Here is a 12,238-nt window from a genome sequence, read left to right on the forward strand (position 1 = left end):
GTTACACAAGATAACACAGGTTTTTATGACTATGTTTATTTTTGATCTCAATGTCACAACCAGATACACAAAGTCACCATTTTTACAAAAGTACAAGGAACTTGCTCATGTTTGCCACTCAAACAAACTGAAAAGGACGGTAAATGTGTTTGTACACTGCAATATATTGATTTTCATTCAGTCTGTCTGTGTGGAAGAAAAGCACATTGATCCATTAATGATCATATTGAACCTTAAGTCGTTATGAGCACACACACAAATACCACAAAGGCAAACTTGATAAGACACATTTATTGTTAAAAAATGACTATGAAATGACAAACACATAAAAACAACCACATTAACACCAATATACTCTACAGTATTTTGTGCGCATTGAAACCAGGTGAGGAAAACAGGAGAGAAGAAAATATTCTTCATATAATTACTCCGTGAATAGTGCACTTCAGCCTTATCGAGTGATTTAGTATTTAGTGCACACATGAATGAGGTTTTACGTGTTGTACAAATAGGCTAAAACTGGATACTTATGAAGTGATTCATTGATCATTTTACATTCTTTCAGAGCAACTTCCTACAATTCACCAAACCCGGCTGTATGTCAACAGGGATGATTTTAAATGGTTTCTGTAACAGGTTTCCAATACAGGAATGCGCCGGTTATTCAGTCAACATGTAGCGTGCGTCCATAGAACTGGAATAAAGGTCACCGCCGAGTTTCTGGGACATTCTTCACAATTCCACAAAACAAAAAAATGAGCTCAAAAATAAATTACTAAAAACTTCAGGTTAGTACATACGCAAAATGTCACGCGACCTAAAAAGAAAACCTGTAAAAAGTGATGTAATAGCAACAACATTTCTAGTGACAGGAGGCTGATTATGAGTTAATATGTTACACATATACGTGATCTCATTGCCCCTAATGTTGACGTTAGAATTTACGGGGTGTTTAATGGGACTATAACATCTCTTACATTTCAGGTTGTCACAAGAGTTTAAAATGCCAGTCATCTGTGACCCACTGAGTGCTAAAACGGCTTGTTTTTCCTCAGGAGGAGCTGCTCTGCGTATTGCCGGAGTCCGATGTGTACTTGCTGGTTTTCTTTGAATACTTCAAAGCGCTAAAAGAGACACGCATCCTCTGGGCCGTGCGCTCGCTGCGACACATAAACGTGTTTCTGACATGCTCCCTAAACTCGTCTGAGATGAAATAATACACAAACGGATCAACGCAGCTGTTGAGGCTGGCCAGACATAAAGTGCTGATGTAAAAGCCGTAGCCGCTGTCCTGAACACCTGCAAGCAACAAGGAGTAATGCACCACGACCATGATGTTACTGGGCGTAAAACAAATCAGGAACATCACCAGTACCGTGACGATGAGAATGACAGCCTTCCTGCGCTTCAGAGCGATCGATTCGTCCGTCATGGAGCTCTTGAGGGAGCGCAGCATCAGTACGTACGACACTATACACACTATGCAGGGAACTAAAAATCCCAGAATTCCCATGGTCAGGAAGTAGATGGAGGGGTAGAGTGATTGGCTGGGACGAGTGACATCGTGGCAGGTGAGGATATTGAGGTTGGTGACCTTTACAGTCTGGTCGTAAAGATAAAGAGGTATGGTGATAAGCCACACGACCAACCAAACGCACACAGACACGCCGATCGCCAACCTGTTGTTCTTTTTCTGCTGGGAAAGCGGATGAACTACGGCCCAGTACCTCTGGACGCTGATACACGCGATGAAGATAGTGGAACAGTACATGTTGCTATAGAAAAAGGCCACAAACACTTTGCACAGGGCTTCTCCGTAAATCCAGTTGTTGCCGTTAAAATGGTATGCGATTTTCAGAGGGGTCCAGATAACAAAGAGAAGGTCCACCAGTGCGAGGTTGGCCATGAAGATGGCGGAGGGGTGCTTCTTCTTCGTCCTGAAGAGAAAGACCCAGATGGCCATAGCGTTGGTCGGCAGGCCCACACTGAAGACGACGATGTACACAATTGGGAAGAAGATGTGGGTGAGCTTGCTTTCCAGCACAGTTTTAGCGGTCACTGTCACACTTACACCCTCCTCAGTTTCTTCGCCAGTAAAGCCTTTATCCATGTCTGGAGGGAAAGAGAGAGACAGGAGTTCACATGAACCCTGACTGATTCATAACAGACACAATTGAATCATTTGAAAGCGTCTGGTACAGAAACCTGTAAAATTTGTCTGCTTTTACATGTTTTAAATCAGACATTTAGTGTTATTAAATTATTTGGAGCGAAGTACAAAGACCGCTGAAGAAAATGTGTTTGTAGAGCTCAGACGTCGGTCGAGTGTGTAGCTGAGGTGTGTTTAGACGATGCACACATCTACAACATTACAAACATTTCACATTACTTTTGTTTAAGCTATCTGTTTTTATGATATTTCCACGGTGGAACACATTGTAGCACTTCACTTTTGCCAGTTGTGTACTAGTTTTACTGTTTATTTGTTTATTTTTACCTGCAAAATGTTCACTGCAGCAGATAACAGTCCCATGTTGGGGACCACAAATATAAAAATGTTCATGCCAATTTCAAACGAGCTAAACGCACCGCATGTTTTATTTGTATATATAAATACACATATTATACAGAATAATTTGCAGCATGCCCATCAAACCATGTCTTGAGATAAGAGACGCAAATCTTACTTTGACTTGACGTCACGTGGATGAAAAGAAGCAAAGCAAGTTTCCGGATCAGTCTGTGTGTCATGGCGAATGTTTCCCCCCGAAACCAAAAAGTGGCGTTGACTCAGTTACCGATGTAAAAAAAATCAGCTTATTTATAAAGACAGGTGGTCAGGAACGCGAGTCACGTGACCTCACCTGTTGAGAAACGCCTTTCACCTGCGCAAAAGAGACGCGAATGAGATGCGTCGTGCGGTTCTGCGCAGACCGAACTGGGTGTGATATCGAAGTATCGCGAGAGCCGCAGGATTCGAAAACACCCACCCATGTATGTAGAGAGTAAGAGCATATTTTGAGAATAATGCATAGTTTTATACAGGTGACGTTAGCGGTTTTTCGGTGTCGTGGTATTTTTAGGAAGTCGCTTGGACAACAGACAGCATTAAAATACAGCAAGGTCTCTAAACAGTGGTTTGAAGGATGGATAAGTATCGCCATCTAGTGGATTGCGGCCGTGTGTTCAATACAAAAACACAAAAATGAATAAAGGTAAATGACATACATTAGCTCAAAGTCCTTGTTTAGGATTTAAATCTAAACCCAGAAGAACTAAACTTGTACAACGAGATCAAGCACATCAGAACTTGTTGAAGAATTTCTCCATTCTGATTGAATGACACTTCTGAGTTACAGAAGGAAAGTGTGTTTTGATGCATAATGTACAAAATGCATTACAAATGGCATGCAGTGCTCGCCAATTATCACTTCATTTTCAGATGCAATATATACATTGTTTTCCCAAGACCACTACTGTTATTGTGTTTTCTAGTATTTTTTTATATTTACATGTCTGACGAATCAGGCTGTGGACAAAAAAGCAGCATCATATGAACCCATTATAGCTGTAAATGAATGTGGTATTGCTTTACTCTCATTAGCTAGAGTTCGCAATACCAATTTCTTGGCTTTTTCAATTTCTCAAATTATTTGTTATAAATAATTAGTTGTCATTATAATGACTTAGAGCAAGGAATAAATGGATGTTGTTATGGATGGGTGAATTTTGTATTCTTTGAATATCTCCCTGACCACGACCACCTTGAGTAGCACATTAAGACAGATACATTTTTTTAATATTCAGCAGGCTTGAGATGATCACATTTTCCGCTTTGTTTTGCATTAGTGGGAACAGCAGTGTAGCATTTGAACATTGTGCACAGCAAACACTTTTATAATTTCTGACCATATTTTTCTTCATTTTTTTACATTGATGCTCTTACACAATCATTTTTAAATATAAAACATACGCAACTCCTCATTAACTTCTGTATCTTTATGGGTTAAAGAACAGCCATGCTGTTATTCAGAACAACATCACATTGATTGGCTTAAATTTACCGTATATGTATATGTCACTATGTCACTGGCGCCGATGTACTGTGGCTGCCAACTCATCATCCAAGTGTATGGTGCACACTGGTAGTGGGTGAAGAGAGACCCCCTCATATGATTGTAAAGCGCTTTGGTTGTACAGCAATACACAATAAAAATGCCTCATTCATTCATTCATTCATAAATGCAAGTAATCAAAAGTATATTTACTGAACAAGTATTATATAGGGCAATATACAATAATTTATATACAAAAAAATATTGCAAGAGCTCCAATGTCTCGAGTCAACAGCTACAACCGTAAAGATAATTTACTCAGGTGTTGTTAAGCAAGTCCGAGTTAACTATAAGGTGTGTTGCTTCGTTACATACCACTTAGACTTAAAAAAGGCAACTGGTTAAGATTTCTGGTGTTTTTTAGTTTATTTACTTTTTAAATAAGCCAGCTACATATAGCCTAGTGGGAAACAAACCATTCATTCGATGACATTTTAGTATGCTTTAATGTTGCTTTAAGTAGGCTGACAACAGTTACATGTAATGATTTATTTCAATCACTTAACAATTAAATATTATATGGTTTACACAATTTAACAGCCATTCTGAAAGATTTCTGTATAATGATAATGATCAGCATAGTTGTAGCTTTCTTATATACCTGGTTTTATAGTGTCCTGACAAAATATGACAAACAATGACACAGTTAACTATAATATTTTTATATCACAATTGAAAGAAATTGCTGTTTTGCATGCATTAACTGTTGTTTTGATGTGTGCACCTCAGGAGGAGCATGTAATGAGAGAACATTCATTACTATGAGGAGGATAATGTATACTAAAATGAACAAAAACACTAATGCTGAATGTAATGCAAACCACATATTTCACATGCTAACGTGAGCCTGAGTGCTTGATATCGTTGTTGCTCTATTTGTTTTTCTCCACTTTAAAACAGACCTGATCTGCTGTCTGCACTGAGACGACCCGTAGTAGTACAGCAGAGGGTCTAGAAAAACACTTGAGCAGCCCGCACACAGAGCCAACATGTAAGCCGTATATGATGTGGTTACCTCCCCGCCGACACCTCCTGTGGCCAGAAGAACACAGTGATACAACAGGATTCCATTGGTCGGTGCAAAACAAACTACAAACTCTATCAGCACGGCGATGATCATGATCACAGCTCTCCTTAGTCTATGCGAGGTTGATGTTTGATGTGAAGAAATTCCTCTTGCTCCGCCAGGTCAGAGAGGCGATGGGGAACACCACGGCCATCAGTCGGTCCACACTCATGCACATCATCAGCAGTATGGAGCAGTACATGTAGCAGTAGAACGCAGAGGTCAGCACACGACATGCCGCCTCACCAAACACCCAATGAGATCCGTTCAGGTGATAGTGGATCTTGAGAGGCAGCAGCAGGGTTAAGAGCAGATCCACACACGCCAGGTTTGACATGAAGATCACAGCCGGTTTCTTTACTTTAATCTTACAGGTGAATGTCAGCAGGGCTAAAGTGTTTAGAGGCAAACTAATGATGAAGAGGAAGACGTAGAAAGAGGGCATGACACGTGTGACCAGTGAGCCTTTGAGGAAGAGCACAGCATCATTTGAGATTCTAAAGGTATTATTTAATAGTTTAGTCCAGTTGTCCTTTTTTGCACTCTGATCTGTGCGGTTTACTGTAAACAAACAAAAAACAACTTAATGAAGGATGAAACAACACAAACAGAGACAAGTGAGCAAAATGTAATCTACTTTCTTTCTTTCATTACTATTATTATTATTTTAAAGCGTGGCCTAGAGAAAGTATTGCTCAACAGTGTCAATTGATCAAACACCAACGTCTGATCTGTGTGTATACTTTTCTGCCACATCACAATGTCATGAAAGATTTTCACGAAGTGGTTTGTGCTCCTACCTGCACAAGAGCCAGAAATCCATTCAGTAACAAACACATACAAGCACAACAGGAACTTGAATGCTTTCAGAAGGCTACAAAGACTAAGCAACAAACAAAAACGCCTCACTCATACGCCATGAATCTGGATCAGTGTACTGTATCTCCACAACACAAAGGAAGTCCTGCATTCAGATTTTAAAGAGGAACTAAATTGTAAATTAAACTTTATTGATGTCTTTTGAAAATAATGCTATTATTTGTTAAAGGGTATGCAATAGAAACTTCCTTTCCGCTTTAGTCCCATAGCAAAAAACTGCCAGGTCCAGAGAATTTTTCGGGACAATTTGTTCCTCTGCTTCACACCAACATTACTTTCAGAGAGAAATCTTGTAATGAACTGCAGATTATTATTTTCACCATCCTTTTATTTGTCCATCACTTAGATTAATATATATATATATATATATATATATATATATATATATTGTGTTATTATGAGTGTGTATACATTTGTACAGGTGTGTTGCGTTCTTGGGACCGTGGTTTAGAGAATTTAAGGGTCTATTTGTGCAATGCATAGTTATAGTGATTTCTTGTAACATTACAAGGACACATACTAAGCATCAAAATATTAAGAAAATCAGGGTACCGTACCTTGTTGTAAATCTAACTGGTTTTCACTTTCAGTTAGATAACTGGTAACAGTCTTTTCTGTAAACAAACACAAAAGCACAACAGGAACTTGAATGCTTTCAGAAGGCTACAAAGACTCTGAGCAACAAATGAACAAAAACGCCTCACTCATACGGCATGAATCTGGATCAGTGTACTGTATCTCCACAACACAATGGAAGTCCTGCATTCAGATTTTAAAGAGGAATTAAATTCTAAATTAAACTTTATTGATGTGTTTTGAAAATAATGCTATTATTTGTTAAAGGGTACGCAATAGAAACTTCCTTTCCCCTTTAGTCCCATAGCCTAAGAAAAACTGCTTGGTCCAGAGAATTTCTCGGGACTATTTGTTCCTCTGCTTCACACCAGCATTACTTTCAGAGAGAAATCTTGTAAAGAAATGCAGATTCTTATTTTCACTATCCTTTTATTTGTCTATCTCTTGGATATATGTTTATATTTTTTGTTATTATGAGTGTGTATAAATGTCTGCAGTTGTGTTGCGTTCTTGGGACTGATTTAGAGAATTTCTAGGGACTATTTGAGGCAATAAATAGTTAAAGTGATTTAAAGAAACATTAAGGACAAATAATAAGCATCAAAATATTTACCGTACCTGATTTTCGTCTATCTGAGAAAACAAGAGGTGTGTACGTCTTATCTGGATATTCAATTGATTTTTCACACCAGCATTACTGCCAGAGAGAAATCTTGAAATGAACAGATTATTATTTTCACCATCCTTTTATTTGTCCATCTCTTGGATATATTCAATAATGTATTATTTTTGGTCTATGTGTGTACATATGAATGATTGTATATGTTGTGCAGTATGTGTATTAAGGTATTGCTTCCTCATGACCAAATGAATATCGCTATCTTAAAGAGACAAATACTTGACCACACGGCCAAAGAGTTGGTTGACCATGATGACAAATAAAACCCTTTGCCTTAAAGCGCTCCTATGCCCATACCATTGCTTCCAAAGGCCTAAATGCTCGATGTTGAGGACTGCGTTAGGATCGGGATTGAAAAACTTGCTGGAGAGGGCGGGTTTACCGGGCAGGACTGGACTGGTAAAACAAATAGTGGGGGTCCCACGAATTATAGCCACCATCAAGGATGGAGCATGTAAACAATGTTGTCATGGACGTGCGGGCTAAGACATGAACAGGAACAGAGGACCCAATAGCAGACAGCGGATATTAACAACACATTTAATAAACTACAAATACACGTGGGGGTAACATAACAAAACATGGAAATAGGAACAAGGACTAGACTAGGACAAATACTGACGCTTGACACAAAACAACAATAAACTAGACTAACTGTACAACACCAGGGAACAAGAACTCAGCCACATGACACCACATGAACAATGAACCAGCCCAGGACAATTAAACATGAGACTATTTAAAGTGGAGGAAAACAAGAAGGGACATGTGCGGGGCATGAACTAATTAACAACCAATAACGAGAAGAAAAGGGCGGAAACAGAAACGAAACCTATATGGAAATCCAATAGCGCCAAAAGTCTCTCTCCACATGAAATATGAGGTTCTGTCATGATCCTGCCTCTCCTCTGTCTGATGTGACAGAATCATGACAAAAGTAGAGAAGGAGATCAAAGCGGGGATTTAATGTACAAAACACAAGCATGGCAAGTCTGACATTTGGACAAACTTCTCTATTGTTACTGACAAAAGTAATGTGCTGTTATAGGCACAGCTGAAAGCTAAGAGTTCTGGTTTTATTTGTATATATTATCAGTTATTTGTTGGGCGTGGTGCTTAACCCTTACATGGACATAAAGCGTATAATGTGTGTTTAATTAAGCTCAAATATTTTGTGGCTGTTGTTATGATTGTAAGCATACCTAATGCGGGTGGGAGTTAAACACACACATTTCAGGAGCCGGATTACAAAATCAGCCCCCCCGGAGCACAAGCCCGATGTTCAACACCCTAATAATCCACAAGCTAGAATGAGTAAATTGAGTTAAAGTTTAAGTCTTGCGTGGATCGTTGCCTGCATCTGGGTTCCGGTTATACAACAAACCTGTCCTATTTTTGTTGGGTTGGTAGTCTAAGATCTTTGGACCAGGGGAGGAAACTGGAGTACCCAGAGGAAAACCCCGAGGCACTGGGAGAACATGCAAACCCCACACACACAAGTCGGAAGCGGGAAACGAACCCCCAACCCTGGAGGTGTGAGGCGAACGTGCTAACCACTAAGCCACCGTGCCCCCCCTAAATGAAATGTACTTTCTATTATTCATATTATTCATATAAAACATGCTTTTGTGTTTCTTTGTTTTTTCACCTGGCAACTCCTGATAACCGGATGGATAACCACTTTCTGTAATAAACATACAAGAAAAAACTCAGTAATGCTAAACTGCAAACACTGAAACCAAACAATATAAATGAAAAATGGATACAAATTGCAGATTAAAAGAATACACTTAAAACACTAAATACTGCATCTAAGCAATGACCCATAGTATAACATCACAAAAATACATTAACAAATTAGCAACACTAGATTTCATCTAATCTACCTGACATCTCACTGTCCACATCAATCTCCTGTGGGATCTCCACTTTGTTGCGACGCTGACTGTCTCCATCTTCGTCTGAAAAAAAAGGAAAAGGGTTTAAACTTCATGAATAGGCAGAGATCAACTCTTTATTTTTTAAATGCCAAATAATTATTTCAATAAATTCTGCCCGTTAGCTCCTGCCTCCCTGCTCACTTCCAGAATATAAGGGATTGTTTTTTAATGCAGAATTCGGAAATGATGAGGTTGATACATTGGGCGAGCAATCCACATTTATAAAAAGACTGGCTATCATCAGGCCAAATCAGTTGGAAAGCCACTGAGAATTTATCTTGTGCTTCTTCTGAGCCCTGGACTTTTTTCAGATATTCTTTGATATGAGTCTTAAAGTTTGTAGAATTATAAGATGCACTTACCATTGTCTGCAGTGTAGGTATGTAAGAATATCATAAAAAGCAAGATAGTTTTCCCTTCCATGGCCGAAAGAAAGTATTAAACAGCCACTTCAAATGATCACAGACACACTAGTCACTGTCTTACTCAATATTATTCAGTTTCATCTGTGTGAAGATGACTGGGTGTTTATGATGCCTCTCGACCTTTTAGCCTCCACTGAACCCATTTGGCTGCTATACAAGCCACAAATGCCACAAGAAAGGAAGAAAGTGACATTAAAATGTACTCATTTACCAGATGATTTTATCCAGTGCAACTTCTCCTAAGAGCTTCCAAAACAACAACAAGACGACTTGTTCATTCTGTTCGTATTTTATTTTGTACTTATCACCATTAATCATGTTGTCACGTGCAATGCACAGATTAATACGATTATGATGGTTCACTGGCAGAGATTTTATAGTTAACCGAACGATCTCTGTGACTATAATAAATGAATTGTAGGCCTAAAATTATTTAAAAAACATAAACTAAACAAAAATGAGAAATGTTGCCTTAGCAAAAATATGGGGTGAAGCACTACATTTATTCTATTAATATAAAAACAACTAAAAGAAAAATAAATTAAACACAGCAATGCAAAAAAATAATAATAACCTGACCTGAGGATGGAGAAGATGAGTGCATGCTACAGTGTAGGTTCATTGTGGGGTGTTACATCTTGGCAGGTGATGCCCACATTCTCAGTCCTGAGCGCTTGGCTCATAGAGAGAAGTGGGATTGTGCCAGCAAGGGCCAGCGCCCAGACCAACACACACACGTACATAGAGTTCTTCCCTCTATACACCAGTTCAGAGAGGTGACGGGGAACACCAGTGCCATCAGTCCGCACTCATGCAAATCATCAGCAGCATTGAGGAAGTGATCCTTTGAGGAAGAGCACAGCATCCTTTGAGATTCTAAACGCCACATGTAGTTTAGTCCAGTTGTGCTTTGCTGCGCTTAATGTTTTATTTGTGACGTAAAACGTTCTTATGTACCAACAAAATAGTGAACGCTGATTCAACATCAAATCTGATTGACGACTGATACTGACCTTTCTAACCAAAAATCAACACTGATTCTACGTCGGTTTCCTGTCTGGGAGTCCCATGTTGGGGACCTCAAATATATAAATGTTCATGCCAATTGTCAAATGAACTAAACATATTGCATATTTTATTTGTATATAGATATATATATGTAATATGCAGAATAAAATAACACAATGCCTATAAGTCAAACCATGTCTTGAGGTGAGGTAAACATCACGAAATAGCACATTAAAAGAGACGCAATCATGTTCACATGGATGAACAGAAGCAAAGCAAGTTTCCAGATCAGTCTGTGTGTCATGGCGAATATTTCCCTCGAAACAAAAAGTGGCGTTGATTCAGTAACCGATGTTAACAAAAGCAGCTTTTTTATAAAGACAGTAGGTGAGTTGCGCTTGTGAGTCACGTGACCTCACCTTTTGAGAAGCACCTCTCACCTCCGCAAAAGAGACGCGAACATATAAAAGAGAAAAGAGATACATTAGCTCAAAGGCCTTGTTTAAGATTTAGATCTAAAAACAGAAAAGCTAAACTTGTACAATGAGAGCAACACATCAGAACTTGTTGAAGCATCTCTCTTTTCTGTTTGAATTACAGTTCTGAGTTTCAGAAGGAAAGTGTATTCTGATGCATAATGTACAAAATGCATTACAAATGGCATGTGCTTGCCAATCATCACTTCATTTTCAAATGTTTTCCCAAATCCGTTACTTTTAATATGTTTGTAGTCATTTTTTTATATTTACATGCAAAGTCTGATGAAGCAAGTTAATGACAGAAGAGCAGCATCATATAAAGCCATTATATAGCTGTAAATGAGCGTGATACTGCATCAGCTCAGTCATTACAGTAGCCTTCACTATACCATTTCCTCTGTTTCTAATTCTCTAATTCTTTCATTTGGTTAAAAATGTTGATATCATTATACTTTCAGCCTCCATTAAGCTCATTTGGTTATCATTAAAATACCAGTCAAGCTCACATTCAGATTTCTTCATTTACCAGATACATCAGTAAAGCCCAGAGGGTGTTGTAATCGACACAAACAGTATACCAGCTTAGAGTGAGAAATGGGTGAATTTTGTTATGGCTGTGTGAATGTTTTTTCATTGCATAATTTCCTGACCACGACCACTTGAGTAGTACATTAAGACCGATAAAAGAATAAAAATATTCAGCAGTCTTGAGATGATCACATTTCCGGCTTTGTTTTGCATTAGTGGGAACAGCGGTGTAACATTTGATATGTACATTGAAAACACTTTTACATTTTCTGAGCATATTTTTCATGCATAGATTTGATGCTCCAACGCAATCATTTTTTTATATAAAACATATACGCAACTCCTTATTGCCTTCTGTATCCTTATGGGATAAAGCACAGCCATAATGTTATTCAGAACAACAGCACAGTGATATGGCTTTAATTTACAGTATATGTAGGGATGCATCGATATTTACATTTTGGCCGATACAGGTAATAATTTTATATTGAAAGCCATTAACCGATATATTGGCCAATATACAGTATCTAAAATGACCTAAGA

At 38.5% G+C, this 12,238-nt stretch overlaps 2 protein-coding genes across 2 annotated transcripts; both read right to left on the minus strand.

Annotated features, from left to right (window-relative positions):
- Positions 1-272: 272 nt before the first annotated feature.
- f2rl1.1 (coagulation factor II (thrombin) receptor-like 1, tandem duplicate 1) lies at positions 273-3,092 on the minus strand. Its single transcript, XM_056731213.1, has 2 exons — positions 2,688-3,092; positions 273-2,112 (listed from the first exon to the last, which is right to left on the minus strand). The coding sequence occupies exons 1-2, from the start codon at positions 2,749-2,751 to the stop codon at positions 1,052-1,054; spliced, it is 1,125 nt and encodes a 374-aa protein (XP_056587191.1). The 5' UTR covers positions 2,752-3,092; the 3' UTR covers positions 273-1,051.
- Positions 3,093-4,944: 1,852 nt separating this feature from the next.
- On the minus strand, positions 4,945-10,569 carry LOC130408185 (proteinase-activated receptor 1-like). Its single transcript, XM_056731666.1, has 6 exons — positions 10,422-10,569; positions 9,202-9,276; positions 8,964-8,999; positions 6,618-6,674; positions 5,298-5,742; positions 4,945-5,254 (listed from the first exon to the last, which is right to left on the minus strand). The coding sequence occupies exons 1-6, from the start codon at positions 10,567-10,569 to the stop codon at positions 4,945-4,947; spliced, it is 1,071 nt and encodes a 356-aa protein (XP_056587644.1).
- Positions 10,570-12,238: the final 1,669 nt, after the last annotated feature.

The sequence above is a fragment of the Triplophysa dalaica genome, chromosome 19, assembly GCF_015846415.1.
Source record: "Triplophysa dalaica isolate WHDGS20190420 chromosome 19, ASM1584641v1, whole genome shotgun sequence".
Lineage (NCBI taxonomy): Eukaryota > Metazoa > Chordata > Actinopteri > Cypriniformes > Nemacheilidae > Triplophysa > Triplophysa dalaica.

Coding starts and splice junctions, on each gene's coding strand:
- f2rl1.1 (XM_056731213.1), bottom strand. CDS start 2,751: ATGACACACAGACTGATCCGGAAACTTGCTTTGCTTCTTTTCATCCAC. Junction 2,113..2,687: donor CCACGTGACGTCAAGTCAAA/GTAAGATTTGCG, acceptor CTTTCCCTCCAG/ACATGGATAAAGGCTTTACT.
- LOC130408185 (XM_056731666.1), bottom strand. CDS start 10,569: ATGTGGCGTTTAGAATCTCAAAGGATGCTGTGCTCTTCCTCAAAGGAT. Junction 9,277..10,421: donor TATAGAGGGAAGAACTCTAT/GTACGTGTGTGT, acceptor CTTTTTTTTCAG/ACGAAGATGGAGACAGTCAG. Junction 9,000..9,201: donor TGTGGACAGTGAGATGTCAG/GTAGATTAGATG, acceptor TGTTTATTACAG/AAAGTGGTTATCCATCCGGT.